This window comes from Tachypleus tridentatus, chromosome 9 (assembly GCF_004210375.1).
Source record: "Tachypleus tridentatus isolate NWPU-2018 chromosome 9, ASM421037v1, whole genome shotgun sequence".
Classification (NCBI taxonomy): domain Eukaryota; kingdom Metazoa; phylum Arthropoda; class Merostomata; order Xiphosura; family Limulidae; genus Tachypleus; species Tachypleus tridentatus.
In genome coordinates this window covers 154,941,517-154,964,314 of record NC_134833.1, presented here as the reverse complement: position 1 = coordinate 154,964,314, position 22,798 = coordinate 154,941,517, and the positions used below count along the sequence as shown (strand labels likewise).

Sequence of the window (22,798 nt, the reverse complement as noted above, 5' to 3'; positions counted from 1 at the left end):
GATTTCAGTTAAAAAAAAACTATCAATCTTTGTGACAAATAAATTTGATACACGTACACAGTTTAATTCAAATCCAGATTTCCGGTTATTTGAAATCACAGGAAGTCGGAGACTCGTTCCAGATAACATATGACAATGCAATCTTCAGATTAACCCTACTTCCATTTCACGCAATCAACTGGATAAATCAAAACTAATTCGTTATTTTTCGTGGGCCGACTTTATTGCTTTGGTGTTCCCTTTCGCAGATGTGACTTCACACTGGGAATAATACCCGCAGGTTTAAAGCCCAAATACAAGTCTTCAAATTAAAATGAACTACCAGTGCGCATAAGCCCAATTAAGACAATATATGAATTCCAGCGAAACTTGAAAGCAATTTTGTGGATAATTGTCTTGTATATTACTAGTAAGAAACATTTAACATACCAATTGTTTCATTTTCTTAAAATTTAGAGTGAAACTTTATAAAAGTTACGTTATATTAATAAAATATTAGGGTAACAAGTTGTTTAAATAGCGCAGTAGCTCCCTAAATGGTACAAATTGGCACAGAATAGCCTATTAGAACTACACAGTCACATTCGTCAAACATTTATTTCAAAATAAAGTCAGTCTAATTAAAGTTTGTCATTGCAATTACTTATAACAAACATTAATACATAACCTTTACTCGAGGCACCATTAGGAGTGACATCTAGTGGTCAAACTATCACAGACAAGCTATCACAGTTCAAGAAAATGCAATTTGTACTTTTCATAAGCATGACAAATATCAAGAACGTTTCTATGAAAAAGTAACTCAGGTTATACTTCGATTACTTATCCCATGTGAAACATTTAACAGAATCATCAACAAGTAATCAATAATCAAATCCGGGTCACCGTGAGATAATGTGAATGGTTCAGAATCACAGTAGGATAAAATTACATCAAAATTAGCTAATCCAAGTTTTTATCGAATACTAGTTATACCTGAGTATATATGACATGCTGATTTGCAATAAGAGAGTTTAAAATATTAATAAATTCAAGATCAGTTGTAAATAAACAATAAAACCAAACTCACTTTTAAAATAAAATATTAAATATAAAAAGACAAAGATAAATATAGATTTTTGTCCGTATGAACAAACTCACCATACAGGTAAAAGTTCGTTTCTCTGATCCAAATCACATCCTTAATCACAAAATATTAAATCAACATCCCCTCACAAGTGTTACAAAATTAATACATCCAAATTAGCTAGTCCAAGTTTGTATCAAGTACTGGTTATACCCGAGTATATTTGACATGCTGACTTACGAGTTAAAAAGACATTAAATTCTTGATCAGTTGTAAACATTCAAACAATAAAATCGAATTCCCTTATAAAATAAAAATTAAATATAGACAGTAAAAAAGAATATAAAGACGCTTTGTTCACAAGAACAACATAAGAGTTAAAAGTACGTTTTTATATAACACAATCACGACATCTTTAAAAATAATCACAATCAACATCACTGAAAGCAGCTTTAAAAAAGCTTTTACCCAATTTCGTAGTACAACAAGCCAGACAACAAGGAAAAGTAATTTTCAGTATCATTACTTTAAAAACTTGAAATAGTAAACTTATTTAGCAGGGAGTCCCTTACATCGTCATATATTAACATTTTAAACCTCTACCCAGAAAGACATAACAGAAGTGGAAAACCCATTTAGAACACATACACACAAAAACATACCAAGTTAACATCTCAGTTAAAATGAGCATAACAAGCTTAAATATAAAACTCGATTTTTTTTTGTTAATTTCCATCTTCCGACTGCCTAACGTATGACAGTTGATTATTTCCAAATATTCCTGGAAAGATCCATTCTGTGGTCAAGTCTGGTCCTATAGGTGGTTCAGGGTGGTCAAGTCTGGTCCTATAGGTGGTTCAGGGGTATGGAACGGCAACTCCGGAGAAGAACACTGTGATTCATCCGTGGAAGATGTATACCGGAGACGATTCACTGATGGTGGATGTGGTGAAGCGCTTAAGGGGAAAGAAGACTGAGATCCACCCATTGATGAAGATTGGGATCCACGTGCAGAAGACGACTGGGGACGACTCACAGATAAGGAAGGTGGTGAAGCGCTCAGGGGGAAAGAAGACTGGGATCTACCCATTGATGAAGATTGGGATCCACGTGCAGAAGACAACTGGGGACGACTCACAGATAAGGAAGGTGGTGAAGCGCTCAGGGGGAAAGAAGACTGGGATCTACCCATTGATGAAGATTGGGATCCACGTGCAGAAGACGACTGGGGACGACTCACAGATAAGAAAGGTGGTGAAGCGCTCAAGGGGAAAGAAGACTGGGATCTACCCATTGATGAAGAGTGGGATCCACGTGCAGAAGACGACTGGGGACGACTCCTAGATAAGGAAGGTGGTGAAACGCTCAAAGGAAAAGTACTCGTGGAAGAGAATTGGGATCCACCTGTGGAAGACTGGGTTCCGTTGGTAGAAGGTGTACTCTGGTAAAGACTCATAGATAACGTATATGGTGAAAAACCCCAGATGAAAGCATGTGGGGGAAATTGAGAATAAGGGCTGGGCGGAGCAGCTTCTAGTTTAACTCCGAGTAATTTAAGCATGGCGTTCGTGTCGACACTTGAATGTATAAAATGACACCTTTGGCCAAACGAACATACGCCGCTTGTGTGGTAATCTCGACATAGCTCCGTTTTATATTTGGGATGACGTTTCATTTGTCGAATTTCGGACTGTCCATGAGCAAAAAGGCATCCTTTACCGTATTTGCAAACGCCCAATTCCTGAAACTGGTTACAAAGTTCCGTTTTGTACCGGGAGGAAAACATCGGGTTCCACCATGGTAATTGTTCAGAATTGGTGTCAGGGGAGTTTGTTGTGCTTGAAGAACCAGTACGACCACGAAGTACACGACCACGTTCCTATAAAAATAATAAAACGTTAAGCAATTAAAACTTCTCTAACACAAATAGACACTATCCAAGTTAGCGAATCTTAAGTTTTAAACCTAACCCTAAAAAAAATTGATATCACCTGGAAGTAGGTTATCCCACCATAACCACACTCGGTACAAGACAACGTCCAAGTGTACACAACATACTGACATGTGGCCTGTGCATCAGTGGAACCAATCTGTTGTCCACTGCACAGTTTGTGGACTAAAATAATTTATGGACTAGACAGATATGAAACAAGTTAAATCATACAGTACGGGTTTAAGATGTACAATTTATTCAACGGTAAATTTGAATTCTAAAAAAGAAACTGCACCGGTTAAAAAATAATCACCCAAAATTGACTCCGCTTCTTCCACAAAAATGAAATACCAGGAATTCTATCTTTGATTTTCATAAACTATTTTCCCACTTTACATTGTTATTGGTCACTTTTGTTAATGCCTCCCCGTTCCCCCCGAGCAACATCACTGTGGATCATTAATTTCATAAGCAATTATGCTATGGGCATTTTTCAACCTATTTGAAGCAAGTTAAGCCAACCAACGTCCTTTCCAATCTGTTCGGTAATTCTCTCAACTGTTGATGTAATACACGCGCAACCAAAAGATAAATGTTGTTCAAAAGTTAAGTGTAATGCTGCTGATGTTAAACTAACTTTCTGAAACAAATTTTATCAATAAAAGATAAAAACTTTACATATTAGGCTGTTGCATATGATATCGGATTTACGTGCAAAATTGAAACTTTAGTGGCTGAAAGTCATCACGAACAATCATTATTTGGTGATAGTACAGTACTAAGCACACAGCATACAGTTAGTTTAGGATATTTCGCTTTGGTGAAAACCTTTGAAGATAAACCTTGGAGTCGCCCTCACACAGTCATTAATGAGGAAGGACTGAAGGCCTTAGTTGAATCAGATACTTGTTAAACTGAGAGAACTTACCTGCAAAACTTAATGTTTGTTATTCAACAGTTTCCTAACGTCAATCTAGAAGCATTTGGTAAGGTGAAAAATCTCAAAAAATGTGTATCTTATGAACTCACTTGAAAACCAAACAAGTTGAAACTTGTTCCTTACTAGCAACAAAAACGACCAGTTCCTTTAAAGACTTGTCTGTCAACTGTGATGACAAACGGGTTCTATACGACAATCCGGACAGTGGCTTGACATGAAGTATCTAAATCAGCTCTTTACAAAATAAGAGCCATGGTCAGCGTTTGGTGGTCATCAACAGGTGTGATCCATCATTCATTCTTAAACCCAAAAGAAACATTGTTGTGAACTTATACAGAAGGGTCACGAAGACATCCAGCGATAGTCTATCGGAGTGGAATTCATACTGCTTAATGACAATGTTCGACTTCACGTCTCACACGTCACTGTCCAAAGACTAATCGAACTTCAGTATGAAACTTCCCCTCCTACACCATATTTACCAGATGTTTCTCCTATAGATTATCATTTTAAACATTTGTAAACATTTGGAAATTTGTTAAAGGAAAACAAATGTTCGTAAATCAAATGCGAGTTAAGAGGACCTTCGAATACTTCATTGCATCGAAGGAGATTCTTTAAAAGATGGAATTTAAACTTACAACTCATTGGCAGAAAAGCATCAAGTTTAAGACATTTATTTCAAAATATGTACTTGTTATTACATTCTTTTTAAAATCCGACATTTCATATGCAACAGCATGACACTTCAAACTAATTACATTCAGAAACATTGAAATACACTCCTAAAGAAAGTAAAATTTCCAGATGAGAGACATTCTAAAACGCAGCCATTATCTACTGTTAATTAAAACCAGATAAAGATGCGAGCTCGTGATTTTAAGATTTAAATGTCGTTATTGAGGAACCTATTCAAATAACAGATGAAAAAATCAAATCTAATCTTAGGTACAGTTAGGGTTATAGAGATTTCAAAATTACTTCAAGCTCTCATAAAGTTAGTTTGCAATATTGAAACATTTATTATGAAGACATAACTATACTACACTATTTTATTGAAAGATTTACTAAATAAAAAGAAACTAATACTTGGCCTGCACTCAGCGTAGGTTCCATGATGCTAGTAATGAATAAAATGTAAAGAATTTCTTCTTAAATACTGATTCTCTCTAAGCCTTACGGAGGTGATGCGATTATTTTTACTTTGCTTCTGGTTTATGCCACCAATGTCCAAATTAAATTAACTTTGACCCCGCCAATTGTAGAATAAGCGAACTGGTTTGACCAATAGTGGACAGCATTCTAGTCGATGCATAACATAAAGAAATGACGCAGTGGGACGTCAGCTCAAAAGTTGCCCGAGGGCAAACGGTTCTTGGAAATTTGAACAAGCAGCAGTCTTCAGGATAAAGTGCTAAGTTACGGATTTATACATTTAAACCCAAGGACAAATTTGTAATAAATACGGACAATAAACCAAAATAGTCTGTCACAACACTGATGAAAGAAATCAACGTTTACAGATTTATTTTTGCACCAAACACGTGCTAAAACACCCAGCAAAAGTCGTCTTATTTGGGCCGGAAAGGGTGAAGTTAAATGGTTAGCGTGTGGGGCTGCATACTAGAACATCCACATTTTAAGTTTGCGTTCCTTTGTACAACACTAAATTAGAGTCGAGCGTCCTAACCCCTAACCACTTAGCTATGTCCTTTGGACTAGTCAGTATTTTCAAATAATTCGTGCGTGGGTTTCCTAGTTATTGATGAAATAGATTTGCATCTGTGATAAATTTTATACACTATTCTACATAAGAGATTACTTCGATGCATAAATGTTCAACCAAACTCGCATTGTACACAAGTTCCCGAAGCAGCGCCACCTTGAAGCCATAACCTCAACTTGTAAACTACAAAAATATAACAAATCATACACTTCCCTCAAGTTTCCTCTCGTTATAAGCATACGTTCTCAAAATGTGCAGATTACAAAAATCCACTGTATCAGATTCAGCAGACTTGTTTCTACACTAAAACAAACTTACAGGGTAAAAACACATCGATTTAAGTAAAGGTATCTCCAACTACAGCTGTTTTAATAAAGATAATAGCAAAAACTAAACCATCATCATTAGCGTGTATGTTCTACTGATGTACTAATTTTTTTATTGATTAAATACGTTAATTTTGATTTATTCTGTTTAATTATATTTGAATCTAATACGCTATTCACACAATGTTAAAGTTTCATGTTTTCTGAATCGCTAATAAGCCTATTTGTCCACATCTCTAACCCTATTATTATCCTAGTTGGAACTTTACAAACAGCCTCTACCCCTCTCCTACAAAACATTTCAATGTACATCACGATTTGAGGCTGAAACAATTCCAGGAAATTCCCACCCTCACTGCTAATCTGAATCGTTACTTTGTTACCAAATAGACGGTGTCACCAAATTCCTTCTTGGATCAGCTTTAGCTAATAGTGTTCAGTGTCACCAGAAGCCCACGCAAGATAGTTACGGGACTGATCATAAATCCAGTGTTCAGCAGGCGGCATACAGAAGGCACGTTTTTAAAGTTTCGTTCTGTTAATGACAAGGCCCCTCTTATTTTCAAGACCCCCCACGATACTTTCACTTCTAAACCTAACAGATGACTACTTTTCCCGGTTATTAGGTAACAGAAATATACAAATTTCCATGTCCATCCTTCGAAGAAAAAACAAGCTTTCACCAGCTCCTATTCCACTTACTTCCAAACGTGAAGGTCTTTTCCCCTTTAAAGGAAGTTTTAAATCTCGAATATAGTTACAACCTTCTACACTACGAGATTAGTCTAAACATAAAATTTTAAAATACATTTTCTATTTTAACAAAAATCAACGAATGCTCTTCAACAATATTCCAGTCTCCACACAAACCATTCCTAGTTATCTCTTTATGGTGTACAAATTAAAAATCAAATCAAATCTAAAGGCTTATAAAACTTCCAAACTGAACCTGATATCGTATTTAAAAACAAAAAAGAATTAAACAATCTATACATTTATCACATTTCAACAAGTTAGGTAAATACTTTTAATCCTCTCAACCACAAGTTTCCTTCTTTGGTACTGAAAAAAAATATAGATTTTATAGAATAGTCGTTTTTACAGACCCGTCTTTGAAGAAACCTTACTTTACATTCGAGTCCAAACAATTATAATACTGCCATTTAAGAAACACATTTTGGTTTCTCCTAAGTTAACAAGTTTAAGACTAAATATCGACCTCTTAACTAATTTCCTGAAACTAGACATTCAACGACTATTACAAAGTTGAAAAGCGAAACAATGTCATTATAAACTTACATGTTTTAAATTAACTAGTTAACTTAAAACAATGTCATTATAAACTTACATGTTTTAAATTAACTAGTTAACTTATTACTCAACACAAAAAGTACAGCTACCTTGTAGCTATCTTATTTAAATCACATCTATAAACCTACTACCCTTACCTACCATTGTTTGTTTTTTTTCCTTGTTGACAAAAATACTTTCAGTGTCCGTACACCGATATTTAACTTATATAGTTCAACGCCCTCTATCACACTACTGACGGTTCGCGAGTGAACGATCAAATTATTCGAGTTAAGCGGCATAAAGAAAAAAAAAATAAATATTTTGATTTGGTCAAATTTAAAATAAATTTAAAATTACTGGAGTCTAATTTTTGCTGTTCTCATTTAGCACGATATTGTGTTTAAATTCTTATATGAAATGTGCTTGATCATGTCATATTATTTATTCTTTAATCTCTTTAAGTACGGAATAGGAAACAAAAAATAATAAAATTTTAACTACCAAGTGAAAAAGTTGTTATTCAAGTTATTATTTTTGATTTATAAATGTGTTTCTTACTAAATTCACGTATCCATTTAAACAAAACAGAAAAAATAAAAACAAAAACAACGCAATATTGTACGCTAAATTCTCAATGATATAAAATATAAAAATGAGGTGAGAAACAAAATAATATATTTAGCAATTTTCACAAACTTCAGATATTCTAAGAAAGTAGAAAATGATATGAAGTTAAAAGCAAAGGCATGTTTTAGAACGTCAGAGTACAATAGAGAAGTGAGTAAACAATATTCACAATATAAACCCCCCTCATAAGAAAATGTTTCGACCAATTTAAAGTTGTGTGGGCACTACATTCCATGTAATTTTACATAAAATTATCAATGGGACAGATTAAGACCATAAGCTCTGGGCTGAGCCCCCTACTTAAATACGCCACTGGTTTGAGAAGGTAATAGAATAATCACAAAAATTACGTGAATAACAAACATTTCAGTTTTATATATGTTGTAATATTACTGGTATTATCTAAAAATGTTACTGTTGAGCCTAATATTACTGGTATTATCTAAAAATGTTACTGTTGAGCCTAATATTACTGGTATTATCTAAAAATGTTACTGTTGAGCTAACTTATTTTTTGTAGAGAAGTATGTGTCATCAAAGCGTGGCATTTATTAATCAATGTTAATTTTACAAGATGCGTGTTTGTAATAACAAAAGTTCTTTCTTTATAGTCGTATTCGCTAGTTGTGCAATCGGAATTAATTTCTCATTGTTAAAAACACCAGAATGGCATGACGTGCATGACCATAATGGTTAAGGAGTTCGACTCGTAATCTGAGGGTCGCGGGTTCGAATCCTTGTCGCACCAAACATGCTCGCCCTTTCAGCCGTGGGGGCGTTATAATGTACGGTCAATCCCACTATTCGTTGGTAAAAGAGTAGCCCAAGAGTTGGTGGTGGGTGATGATGACTAGCTGCCTTCTCTCTAGTCTTACACTGCTAAATTAGGGATGGCTACTGCAGATTGCCTTCGTGTAGCTTTGCGCGAAATTCAAAAACAAACACACAAACAATCCTCAAGTAATCCTGTAGCACTGTATGAAATTGTGCTGTTTTAGTAGTTTTTCCAAAATTAAATGGGGGGTCAACCTCTCTGATGACCTTCCTCATGTCATCCTATATGACTGTGTCACGTTTGGTGCTGATTGTGTGTGTTTTTTTATAGCAAAGCCATATCGAGCTATCTGTTGAGTTTACCGAGGGTAGTCGAACCTTGTCACAGTTGAACCATGCTCTTTGACCACAATAACAAAAGATGCTGCTTGATGAAGAAATGTGGAAATGTATAAGGAACAGATACGAGATGATACATGTGTATACGCACAAGTATTACTTTACTTTATGTAGTAGATAACTTATACTAAACCAAATATTTCATTGAATATCTGACACTCTTCCAACTGGAAACTTAAAATTGACTCGTTCATTACTAACCGCTGATTTGTTTCTAAATATTTCGCAAGCAACAAAAAACACTCGCCACACAAGGTAGTCTGATTTGAGGAATACATGCTTCTACTCGATATACATGTGTTCAATTCCTGTCAAGCTGATTCTGTGAGGCTTACTCTCAAGTTCGTTTGTTGTTCAATATAAAATAAATCTGAACTCTCAGCAGATATCAAACCTATTTTTGTCACTATTTTTGAGCTCGGCATAGGTAGGTGGTTGGGTCGCGGGTTCGTATTCCCGCCCAACCCTACATGCTCGCCCATTCAGTCATGGATGTGTTATAACGTGACGGTCAATCCCATTATTCGTCAGTAAAAGAGTTAACGGTGGGTGGTAATAACAAGCTGCCTTCCCTCTATAGTCTTTTTGTTTGTTTGTAATTAAGTACAAAGTTACACAATGGGATATCTGCGCTCTGCCCGTCACGGGTATCGAAACCCGGATTCTAGCGTTGTAAGTCCGCAGTCATACCGCTATGCCACTTTGGGGGACTTTAGTCTTACACTGCTAAATTACGGACGGCTGCAGTAGCCATCCCTAATCTAGTGTAAGAATAGAGGAAAGGCAACTAGTCATCACCACCCACCGTCAACTCTTGGGCTACTCTTTTACCAACGAATAGTGGGATTGACTGTAAAATTATAATGACCCTACGGCTGAAATGGTAAGCATGTTTGATGTGACCGAAATTCGAACCCGCGATCCTCGGATTACGAGTCGAACGCCTTAACTCACCTGGCCATGCGAGGCCTGACATGAGAAAGGTCATGAGTGACGGGTTTAGACCCCATCTTATTTCACATTGATGAAGTTATTGAAGTTACCTTGTTTTATTTTCAATATTGGCATTTTTATTACACTCTTAAGGTTTGTTACGTTACGGGGAAAAATTGGAGAATAATTTCCTATAATTTATTACAAACGAATATTTACTTCATACGTTCAAAGAACAAGCAGCCAACTAATTGCGTATAACTAGCTAGTTGATCGACTAGACGAGTGATTGTACAAGTAAGTCAATTGGTACATTTGTAGCAATATCATCAGGTATTGAAACTGTTGAATTTGAAAGTGATAGCATTATTCGTGAATCTAGGCCTACATGTACAATTGTATACAAGTAACAATATTATGTACTTTAAGGAAATAATAAACTGATTTGTTATTGTTACGGAACTGGACGTGACCTTATTTTTCACAAAATGAATAAAATAAACCGCCCAACCAAAGAACACTATTATAAAAATACTTTCGCCAGATAAACTCAGTATTTTACAGAAATACTTATATATTTAAGTTCAAAAGTGTTGGAAAATATACGTAATTTAAGTTACGACTGAACAAAACCAATGTACACAAGTGACAAATTTGTGAACTATACGAATGTAGCCTCGCCTTTTGAGGTGTGGACATTCAGTTTGTCATTTACAGATTGCTCTTAAGAAAAAAAAGATCCACCTTTCAACATCACTCGAAATATAGGGTTTTTATTGTATGATATTCAGTAAATGAAGCGTATAGCAGTAGGTCAGCGGCAACTTCACAAATTTACGAAGTTAAAACTCCGAGGTTCGATTCCTCGTGGTGGAAACGGTACAAATAGTTTATCGCGTAGCATTCCACTGAGAAAACAACTAAATTACTACAACCCTAAAATCAGGAGTTTGATTCCCCTCGGTGAACACAATACCTGGTCTCGCGAGGCTTTGCCATAAGAAAAACACAAAAACAACTAAGTTATTTAATATCAAATTAGGCTTACAATTCTTTTCACCTGTTGTTATAGTTATGAGTTTGAATAATTGTGGCAATAAAAAAAAAAAAGACGATGCTTTGCTTTTTCATTTTGAAATACTGTTACAATGTCGAGTATACATTTTAATAAAAAGTCAGCCTTGTTACAATGTCGAGTATACAACATTTTAATAAAAAGTCAGCCTTGTTACAATGTCGAGTATACACTAATAAAAAGTCAGCCTTGTTACAATGTCGAGTATACATTAATAAAAAAGTCAGCCTTTATCATTCATATACTTATAAAGCTTTATCATAAACTAATTTAAATTTACTGTCCTACAACATCCTAAGGTAACCCACTCAAAAGGCTAACCAACTTAGAAAAATAAAATTGCCTTATATGATGATGAATCCTACCTTGACAAAATGTATATTTGTGTCCTCACTGATAGAATCGTAAAAATATTCTTTACATTTCCTCTAATTCCTATTTTCTCAACAGAAAATATTATGAGAGATTTCAATCATTCTATTTAACCACCTCGGAACCCTTTCCAGAAATTCATTGTCATTCCTAAGGCAGGGAACTTAAGACTGAACACAATACTCCAAGTGTGGCCTAACCAATGACCTGTACACTGAAATTAAAATATATTTAGATTTGTATTCAATTTTTTCTGACTGTTTCATAGACTGACTGACTATTACACCAAAATCCCTTTCTTTCATGACACTGTTAAAGTTATTTCCATCCAAATTATACTTTTAATTCAAATTATGATAATCCACATGCATTTTCTAGAAGCTATTATAATTACAACAAATCTGCCATATATTTGTCCAACTCACTAAATGATCTAAATCCTTTTGTGAATCAGGTGCATCCTCTTCACAACCAGCAAGACCTTAATATCATCATCAAATTTCAGTAACGTATTGACGATTCCTTCGTCAATGTCATTGGTGTAAATCAAAGAGATCAAAGGTCATAAGACTGAGCCCTGAGGTACTCTACTTGTGACATTAATCCAATTTGACTGAATTTCATTTGCAAAAAAGCACTGCTTTTTCTATTCCAGCCACTATTCTATCCAGTTTCCTAACTTATCTCCCACACCTACAGTGATAAAGGATTGTAAAAATATTATGTGGCACCAAGTCAAATACTTTTTATAAAAAATAAAGAGGTACAAAAATCTACAGACTTAACCTAGTCTACATAAGCAGTAATTTTTTTCAAAGCATGCCAAAAGATTTCTAAGGCAAGATTTTTCCTCGGCAAAACCATGTGAACTTTCCAACAAAATTTCAAATTTTATTAAATAGTTTTGCAAAGTATGTTTTATCCGATTTCCGAAAACATTTCACACAACTGATGTAAGACTAATGGGTATATAATTACTAGGACAAGTTTTATCACTTCATTTGGTTGGTATGTTTGTTTTGAATTTCGCGCAAAGCTACACGAGGGCTATCTGCGCTACCTGTCCCTAATTTAGCAGTGTAAGACTAGAGGGAAGGCAGCTAGTCATCAATACACACCGCCAACTATTGGGCTACTTTTTTACCAACGAATAGTTGGATTGACTGTCACATTATAATGATCCTACGGCTAAATTGGCGAGCATGTTTGGCGTGACCGGGATTCGAACCCGGGGACCCTTAGATTACGAGTCGAACGCCTTAACCACCTGGCCATGCCGTGCCCACCTCATTTGGAAAGAGTAATCAAACTTGTTAACACCAAATTTTATGGCATCAGAACAGTATTCAAGGATATAAAAATATTGTAATAAATTGGCCACATGTCCAATCTTTAAATCTCCTTCAAAACCCTTAAGGAAACATTATGTGGTCCAGGAATATTATGGTCCTTTAAACCTCGTAATTTTTTGTCAACAGGCTCATAATTAGTGTAGTCGTCTTGTTCGACGTTTCTATCTTTCAACTGTATCTCAGAACGGCTGGTTTGGGTATTAACACTTTTATTGATAAAGAGAGAACAACTACTCATAGTAGCTGTTCTGAGATACATTTGTATTTCAAGTGGACTTCTCGTCATCAAGAACTATCTTCCAACTGTTCAAGATGAGGAATGTTGCTCAAATCTTCCTTCAGTAAAAACTAATAAAAAGTAAAATTTAATAACCCAATCATCTTATAATCATCAAATACAAGTCTTCCTACATCATCCGGGCCCGGCATGGCCAAGCGTGTTAAGGCGTGCGACTCGTAATCTGAGGGTCGCGGGTTCGTATCCCTGTCGCGCCAAACATGCTCGCCCTTTCAGCCGTGGGAGCGTTATATTGTGACGGTCAATCCCACTATTCGTTGGTAAAAGAGTAGTCCAAGTCTTGACGGTGGGTGGTGATGACTAGCTGCCTTCCCTCTAGTCTCACACTGCTAAATTAGGGACGGTTAGCACAGATAGCCCTCAATTAGCTTTGTGCGAAATTTCAAAACAAACAAACAAACCTAAATTATCCCTCAAGGGTCTTATTCCATACTAACATTGTTTTACCCTTAACGTATTTACGAAAATCTTTACTGCTAGTTTTTACATTTTTAGGCAACATTTTCTCATACATTCTTTTAGATGTCCTAGTTTCCTGTTTCACAAATTTTCGTGATATTCTATAATCTTCTAAGTCTCTCGTCCAGAAAGTTCCCCGCTGGTACAGCAGTAAGTCTGCGGACTTACAACGTTAAAATCAGGGTGTTCGATTCCTTATATTAAACTCAGCAGATAGCCAGACCTGGTTTTGCTATAAGAAAAACACACACACACCAGTAAAATTCTTAAATTTATTATTATTTTCTTTGATTTTATCTCATACTGTTTGTGACCCAACTTGAGTTTTCACTCAGCTACCCTTTTGTTTCGTTATTAAGAGTGAAAAACTCAAAATCCGACCTTTTATTTGGCACTGTAAAGGTGAAATGTGTATTATTAGTCACAGCGAACGAGTTTCAGTAACAGTTAATATTATTAGAACTAATATCTACAGCAACAAAATATTACAAATCGCATACAAAACAAACGTATCGAAATTAAATAATAGGTTAAATAATTGATAAGTATATTTGTATTTTATTACAGAAATGGGTATTGTATAGCCTTGTTTTTTTAATTATCGATATCTTCGGTGTCAGTAGAGAATATATTCAGCCATAAACCTTTAGTGGGTAAGTTCATTTTCAAAATCAAGGGGTGAAGAGTATATTTATATGAGGGAATACTTAAGTTAAATATTCCAACGAGACATGTTAATTTGTCCTTTCTCTCTACTCATTTATCCGTTTTTAATGACATCAATACTTTTCAAAATATGTTTCTTTCTTATTTTGTGCATTTCTTAAGATATTTACATTTCTAGTTGAAATCACTAACACAATCCCAGAATTGTTCAGTTACTATCAAAATAACGTTGTCGTGTTTTATGTCACATTTATCAAAGTCTTAATTCATCCGACACAATTTTGTGCGGGAAATCGATAATTTGAAATTAATAATAAATTTTATCAATAAATTAAAGGTCCAGCAACAGTTAACCTTTATCTTTTGTTTTCAGTGATATATATATATATAGGTAAATTCGAAAATCACAAGTTACGAAAAGCTTTAATAAAAACGGGTTTTAATGTGAATTCATATCTCATGTGAGTTGAGTACTGTCTTGGTAGATTGCCATTGAAGTATCCAAGAAAAGCCATGAGGAGTTTGACAAGCCGAATGATGACAGTAGAAGATCTCGTACAACAGTGAAACCCTTAAGGACTTCTTAAACATCAATAATAATGATGAAGGAATTACATATATGGGCATCAACTGACTTTCTTAGACGTGATCGTTACAAAACAGAAGTATTTCGAAAACCTTCAGCTGTTAACAAACCACCACATATCTCCAACCAACATGAAAAAAGAAATTAAACACTTTTTACGTATATACTTAACGTGCTATTAATACACGTTCTAATAGTACCGATATAAACAACGAAAAACTTTATTTAAAACCAGTAATCGTAGATAATGGTTGTGACCTGTCCATACAGCTTTAAAAAAAAACCGAAAGACATAAACAAATGAATTACTCTAAATTAACTCCATTAAAAACATATCAAAATAGTTTAACTAATGAACTGGGGTTTAAGGGGTAAAAAACTGCTAACGGATAAAAAGCGGCGTTTATTCCACAAAACAAACATTTACAAACATCAAAGATAAAAAGATTATGCAGATATAATTTACCAAATCGGTTTCGGTAAAATGTAAATATGACAAACAAAAAGAAAATTAAAAACTACATTAAACGAACATCAGTTTGACATAAAACGTAACATCACTGTGCTCTCTGTTGTAGTTGAACATTTATGAAATTGTGATTGTAATTATGACTAGAAAAGTGAAAATATCTTAAGAAACGCACAAAAAACATAAAGAAGGACCTTAAGAGAGAATAGCTGGATAATTAAAAACAAAAACAGGGTGTGTAAATAGAGATGACGGACCAATTAACACGCTCTACTGGAAAATGTATGTAAGTATTCCTTCAATTACGAGTTCTTTTCCACCCTTCGTTTTTGAAAATGAACTCAACCAATGACGGTTGAAAGCTCAATATGTTGTGAGCTTACGCTGTAGATTTTAGAAATTAAAAAGTAGGCTTAATAATAGCTCATTCTTTACATAAATAATTCTGCTATAGCAGTAGCAAGCGTTGTCAAACCTGTAAGTCCATACAGAAAATTTACAAATTTACTGATTAAGATAACTAAAGACTGTTTCAAAATCGCTAAACTTATTACATGCCTTGCTATAAACGATATTTACGTAATATATTACCGAAAACACATAGCCAGTATGTAGGTCAAACCAGAAGAATTGTAAGGGAGCGTTGAATAACCATAAATGCACAAAGAAAATGAATAAAGAACTTCCGGTCGGAAAACATTGAATATATTTCAATAACAAGTATTGAAACAAACTATATATTAAACACAAAGAATGAAATTAATGAACCTGAAATTATAACACCGTTAAATAGTATAACGTCAAACTGTATCAATCTAGACCCCGAGACTGCTGATCTTTGTCTTTCTCTTCAAATCTTAAAAACAATTTTGTAATCAAATTTAGTTGTTTGTTTATTTCACTTTATTTTACTATTAATACTGTATGTTTTTCTTTTCGTGTGTTTTTCCCTTTATTAACATTATTTCCTATATATTGCTTTATCTTATCGTTTAATATAATTCTATCTCATTTTGTTGTTTATTTTATAGCTGTATGCAATGACAACTGTTTTAACATCTTCTTAATTATTATAATTTTTATATTATTTCATGTACTTTATACATTTATTTGATATAAACTAAACCAGACTGTAATATCTAGTCAGATGTTTAAGGCATTCTACTTCCAATACGAAGATTTCTGGTTCGAATCCCCGTCACTCCCAAACACGCTCGGTCTTTCAGCCGTAGGGGCGTTATATGTGTCTGGTCAATCCCACTATTCTTTGGTAAAAGAGATTCCCAATAGTTGGCGGTGGGTGATGATGACTAGTTGCCTTTCCTCTTGTTTCACACTGCTAAATTAAGGACGGTTAGCGCAGAGACCGCTCGTGTAGTTTTGCTCGAAATTCAATAAAGAGGAACAAATTAAAACGTCTTCAACATCAACTCATCTTGACCGTCCTGCTCACGTGACGTCGACTTCTGTGCCTATGCATTTCACTGCAAAAACTAATCAGGGTATTTTTTATTTGGTTATTATTAAATTTATTAAACTTTTCTTTAATTTTATATATTGCACTTTTTGTGAGCCAACCTGGTTTTTTTACTTAGCTACACTTTTGTTTCTTTATTAAGAGTAAAAAACACAAAAGCTGGCGTGTTTTTTGTTGCACAACAAAGGATGAGATATTTACCATCAGTTACAGCCGAAGAGTTTTAGTAAGTCAGTTATCACCATCAGTGTTAACATCTACAGCTAAATAATATTGTTAACCGCATAGAAGGCAAACATATCGAAAATAAATAATAGGTTAAACAATTGCCAAGTTTGTGTGTTTTTATAAAAAAAAATGGCTACTGTTTAACTTATAATATCTACAGGTGTTAGCCTAAAATATATTCAGCTGCAAACCGTTAACGGGAAACTTCATTTTCAAAGACAAGAATGGAAAGTAAATCTTAAATGAAGATACAGTTAAATAAATATTTTATTAAGACAGATTAATTGGTTCTTTTTTTTCTACTTACAAACACACACACAGATCCGTCTCTAATTATACAAATACTCTGTCTCAAGTTCATTTCTATGTTTCATTGTGCATTTCATAAGATATTTACATTTTTTTCCAGTTCAGATTACTAGTACAGATCCAGAAATGTTCATCTACTGTAGAGAACATAGTGATTTCATTTTTCATGTGATATTTATCGAAGAATTAATTAATCTTATTAAACAAAAATGTTTAGGAACTCGCGAATTCGAAATGAACCAGAAATTTTATCAATAAATTAAAGGTCTAGCAATAGGTTAACCGTTTGGTTTGAATTTCGCGCAAAGCTACACGAGGGCAATCTGCGAATTTAGCAGTGTAAGACTAGAGGGAAGGCAGCTAGTCATCACCACCAACCGCCAAAAAGAGAGCTACTCTTTTACCAACAAATAGTGGGATTGACCGTAACATTATAACGCTCCCACGGCTGAAAGGGCGAATATGGAAGTCGTGGCAGTTCTTGCATTATATTTTATAAATTATGTTGGTGTTGTGTTTGTCAGTGTAGTTTTTACATAGTATGGACTTCAGTTTTATATCTGTTTTTTGAATAAATTTGGTGTTTACTGGAATGTTGTGTTTTGTCCTAGGTTTTTCCAAATGTTGGTTATTTTTCCCTGCTACCTGGAACATATGGTATGCAGCAGTGGAAGGTTTTATAGTGTGTTGTATCTTGGGTTTTATTATTGTTTGTTTGTTGTTGGTCTAGGTGTATGTGTATAGTTTTTCAACGGTTTTTGGAAGAATTTTTTTTTTGATGTTGATGAAGTGTTGTTTTGTTTTGTTGAATTCGTCGTTAATTTTATCGGGTCAGCATAGTTTTGTGGCTGTGCTTATTTGGTTTTTTAATACGTTGAGTTTTTGTTTTGTTTCATGTCAAATCGAGGACCCATCTTCGTAGTAACACCTAAAAATATTCCTTCCGTCGAAGTGAAAGCCTGTGTGGAAGACTTGGCTAGGCTTTCGTTTATTTTCTAGCCAAGTAGCGATTAGTTGTCTAGAACTACAATTATTTATAGTAAAGCTGCAGTGTACTCTTCTCTACTTTAGGGGCCCCCAGTGGCACAGTGAAGTGACTGCGGACTTACAACGATATAATCCGGCTCTCGACGCTCGTGGTGGATAGAGCACAGATAGTCCATTGGGTTGCTTTGTGCTTAACTTCAAAAGAAACATACAAACAAAGATGTACGTAAGGAAATGTATGTAGAACAATTATACGTGATAATATTAGAAAAATGAAATGAAAATAAATTACTCAGTCAAAGACCACAATGTACATATAACAAGTTGAGGTAGTTCGCTGAAGGTCAGTTGTCTCCCTGTGGTCGGTAGTTCGAAATTAGAGATGGCGCCACGCAACCTGAACTAGATTATAAACGTGAACGACAGATTTCGTAACTGGAAGAAGCAGATCCTGTGTTGAAAGTAGTGTATAACCCTAACAATAATATTATCACCGCGATACTGCTGAAAGGACACCAAAAACTTGCAGGGAATAGGACCTGTCGTGCTTACCCTCTCTAGTGTGTAAAAACATAATTAAAAATGAAATAAAAAATTCTAATTATTATACAGGTAACTAGCAACTTTGTAAACCATAAGAGGGCGTACCATTAGTTAATATGGTGACTCAGATATACAATGCAACTTCACATTTTGAGTGTTTACGTGAACTTTAAGGGTTGTGACATATTATCAGATATTGAAAGTTCTCGCTCAAGTACATTATTAGATTAAAACATTAGATAATTACCCTGACTTCCTGTTTTAATTTCCAAATTAAAGAGAACTGGACTTCAGAAACCACAATTTTAGCTCTACTATTTAGTTCGTTGTGTAAAATTAGGACTACTTTTAAAGTTTGCAAGTTTGTACTTTCACGTTTTTAGATACTGGATACAAGTACAATAAATGGCCTTGACTTCTGTTTCCAGTATTTATATTACGCCATTATTCAAACCTGTAACCAGGGTTGGGTGGTTAAGCAAGAGAGTGCACTCGTTCATCACAGATGTGAACTCAGAGATCAAACTCTTTCGACTGATGTATTTGCGCATGCCCAACTCTGAATTTAGTTTTGTTGTTTTTCTCAAGTGTAACCTGTTATCTCATAGCTCCGTTAGATCCTTACAGATCCGAGATCTAATTTCCGTTTTATAATTAACAGATCAATGTCATTTATTGATGTACTTGACCACACCCAAGGTCTCATATATTACTGTGCTATGATCGTGTCTGAAAGAATTTCGGTTTGAGGTTAAGGTGGTAAAGGTCCTGATGAGTAATGAAGTCTGTCTATTAACTTTTGCACAAAAATTCGTGAATTTCTGCGGAAGGCTATTCAAAATGTTGCTCGCAAAGTCTTGTATCATGTAATGTCAACTGTAGTAACTTTCGCTAACACCACATTACGTCAACCGCAGTTAAAGAGTTAAGACACAAGAAATAAAATAATCAATCATTAGTTCCTCAGTGAATAGTCACTGTTGAATGTGTTATATTAGTTCCTCAGTGAATAGTCACTGTTGAATGTGTTATATTAGTTCCTCAGTGAATAGTCACTGTTGAATGTGTTATAATAGTTCCTCAGTGAATAGTCACTGTTGAATGTATTATCTTAGATCCTCAGTGAATAGTCACTGTTGAATGTGTTATCTTAGTTCCTCAGTGAATAGTCACTGTTGAATGTGTTATCTTAGTTCCTCAGTGAATAGTCACTGTTGAATGTGTTATCTTAGTTCCTCAGTGAATAGTCACTGTTGAATGTGTTATCTTGGTTCCTCAGTGAATAGTCACTGTTGAATGTGTTATTTTAGTTCCTCAGTGAATAGTCACTGTTGAATGTGTTATCTTAGTTCCTTAGTGAATAGTCACTGTTGAATGTGTTATCTTAGATCCTCAGTGAATAGTCACTGTTGAATGTGTTATCTTAGTTCCTCAGTGAATAGTCACTGTTGAATGGGTTATCTTAGTTCCTCGGTGAATAGTCACTGTTGAATGTATTATCTTAGATCCTCAGTGAATAGTCACTGTTGAATGTGTTATCTTAGTTCCTCAGTGAATAGTCACTGTTGAATGTGTTATCTTAGTTCCTTAGTGAATAGTCACTGTTGAATGTATTATCTTAGATCCTCAGTGAATAGTCACTGTTGAATGTGTTATCTTAGTTCCTCAGTGAATAGTCACTGTTGAATGTATTATCTTAGATCCTCAGTGAATAGTCACTGTTGAATGGGTTATCTTAGTTCCGCAGTGAATAGTCACTGTTGAATGGGTTATCTTAGTTCCGCAGTGAATAGTCACTCTTGAATGTGTTATCTTAGTTCCTCAGTGAATAGTCACTGTTGAATGTGTTATCTTAGTTCCTCAGTGAATAGTCACTGTTGAATGTGTTATGTTAGATCCTCAGTGAATAGTCACTGTTGAATGTGTTCGATCCTCGTCATACCAAACATGCTCGCCCTTTCGGCAGTGGGGATGTTATAATGTTACGGTCAATCCCACTATTTGTGGGCAAAAGAGTCGCCCAAGAATTGGCGGTGAGTGGTGATGACTAGCTGCTTTCCCTCTAGTCCAGTAGTCCCCAACCAGGGGTGCTCGAACCCCTTGGGGTGAGAGATAGCGTTTTAGGGGGTGTGAGTTAACATTTCAGTTTTTTTGTTTATATTAATGGTACTGTCCTATATATTCAAAAAATTACGTTCGAATTTGTTTCTTATTTTTCTTGTTACAGACGTAGCTTTTTACCTTGTTACGATAAACTATCGTTTCTACCGTCACCGGCGCAGACCGATATCTTAATGTACAACTGTAAACAAACAACACACGCAACGTAAAGTGACCTAAATACTCGGCACAACTAATTACGTTACGTTCGTGAACGCTGTCTTAAAGTGTCTATTATTTACTTATGTTATGTATTTACGTGATCGTGACTCGAGAAACTTCCAGAAGTATCCAGAATTAATCGATGACGTCATGTGACGTATATTCGAGAATGTTTTAGAAATTTTCGCAAAGTATATAAAACCGTGCGTGATGCTATGATAGTCACAGTGCATTGTTGATTCTGTGTTCGTGCAAAAATATTCATTATGTCAAAGAAAAGGAAATGGCATGATGATTATGTGAAGTTTGGTTTCACTTGCATCGGAACAACTGACGATCTGCAAAAATCCCAGTGCATGTTTTGTGACGCTGTCCTCTCAAACGCAAATTTGAAGCCATCTAAGCTGCAGGAACACTTGGTGGAGCAGCTGTTGCAGGCCATGATGTTGAATCGTTGAAAGGTAGAAGGGTCCGCTTTGATTCTCGAGCAACCCTTCCAAAATTAGGTTTTATATCTGCTGACAAACCACTGCTGATGGCTTCATACCACGTGGCGTATAAAGTAGCCAAATCAAAGAAGCCCCATACAATTGCAGAAGAGGTGATAAAACCGTGTGCATTAGAAATGGCAACAATTGTTCTGGGAAAAGAAGCCTCAAACAAGCTTAAATTGGTGACGTTATCAAATAATATTATTCAAAACGGAATTGGTGATTTGAGTTCGCACATTTTGGACCAAGTTATCGCAGATATCAGGGCTAGTTCCTTGAAAATCTCTCTCCAATTGGACGAAACATCTGATGTTGCAAATTGCAGTCAACCATCGCACTAGTGAGGTATGTCCATGATGGCGCCATAATGGAAGATTTCCTGTTCTGTGAAGATCTGAAAACAAAGATGTCTTCCAGTGTGTGAAGGACTTCTTTGCGAAACATGATTTAGATATCCAAATTATTGGTTCTGTGTGTACCGACGGTGCTCCTGCTATGCTAGAAATAAATCAGGACTTTTTGCACTGATGAAACAAGAGATTCCGCATTTGCAAGGTACTCACTGTTTTCTTCATCGATACGCTTTGGCATCAAAAACATTGCCTCCAAAGTTGAAAAAGGACCTTGACACTTCTGTGAAGACCACCAACTGGATTAGGGGACGCGCTCTGAACCACCGCCTCTTCAAGTCGCTTTGTGAAGATTTTGGAAGTGAGAATTCAGTTTTGCTTTTCCACACAGAAGTACGTTGGCTGTCACGTGGGAGAGCTTTAACGCGTTGTTTTGAACTGCAAGAAGAAGTCAAAACTTTTCTGAAGGAACGTGATTATAATCTGCCCGGAGAAATAGAATCACAGGAATCCAACCAAATGCTAGCCTATTTGAGTGATATTTTCACTCACATGATTGACCTGAGTGTATCTCTTCAAGGGAAAAACATAAACATATTGAAATGGTGCGAAAAGTTAAATGCTTTCAAAGAAAAGTTACATCTTTGGTGTCGACGAGTTAAAAGAGGGAATCTTTCAAATTTTCCATCACTTGAAGAAATGGTAGGTGAGGATGAGTCCATGTGTTTGTGTGAAGAAATTGTGGATCATTTGGAATCAAAGTCATTTGATGGATATTTTAGAGGAGAACTGGAAAC

At 35.3% G+C, this 22,798-nt stretch overlaps 1 protein-coding gene across 1 annotated transcript; it reads right to left on the bottom strand.

Annotated features, from left to right (window-relative positions):
• Positions 1-201: 201 nt before the first annotated feature.
• On the bottom strand, positions 202-7,498 carry LOC143226718 (uncharacterized). The gene is made up of 2 exons (XM_076458081.1): positions 7,444-7,498; positions 202-2,945 (listed from the first exon to the last, which is right to left on the bottom strand). The coding sequence occupies exons 1-2, from the start codon at positions 7,444-7,446 to the stop codon at positions 1,881-1,883; spliced, it is 1,068 nt and encodes a 355-aa protein (XP_076314196.1). The 5' UTR covers positions 7,447-7,498; the 3' UTR covers positions 202-1,880.
• Positions 7,499-22,798: the final 15,300 nt, after the last annotated feature.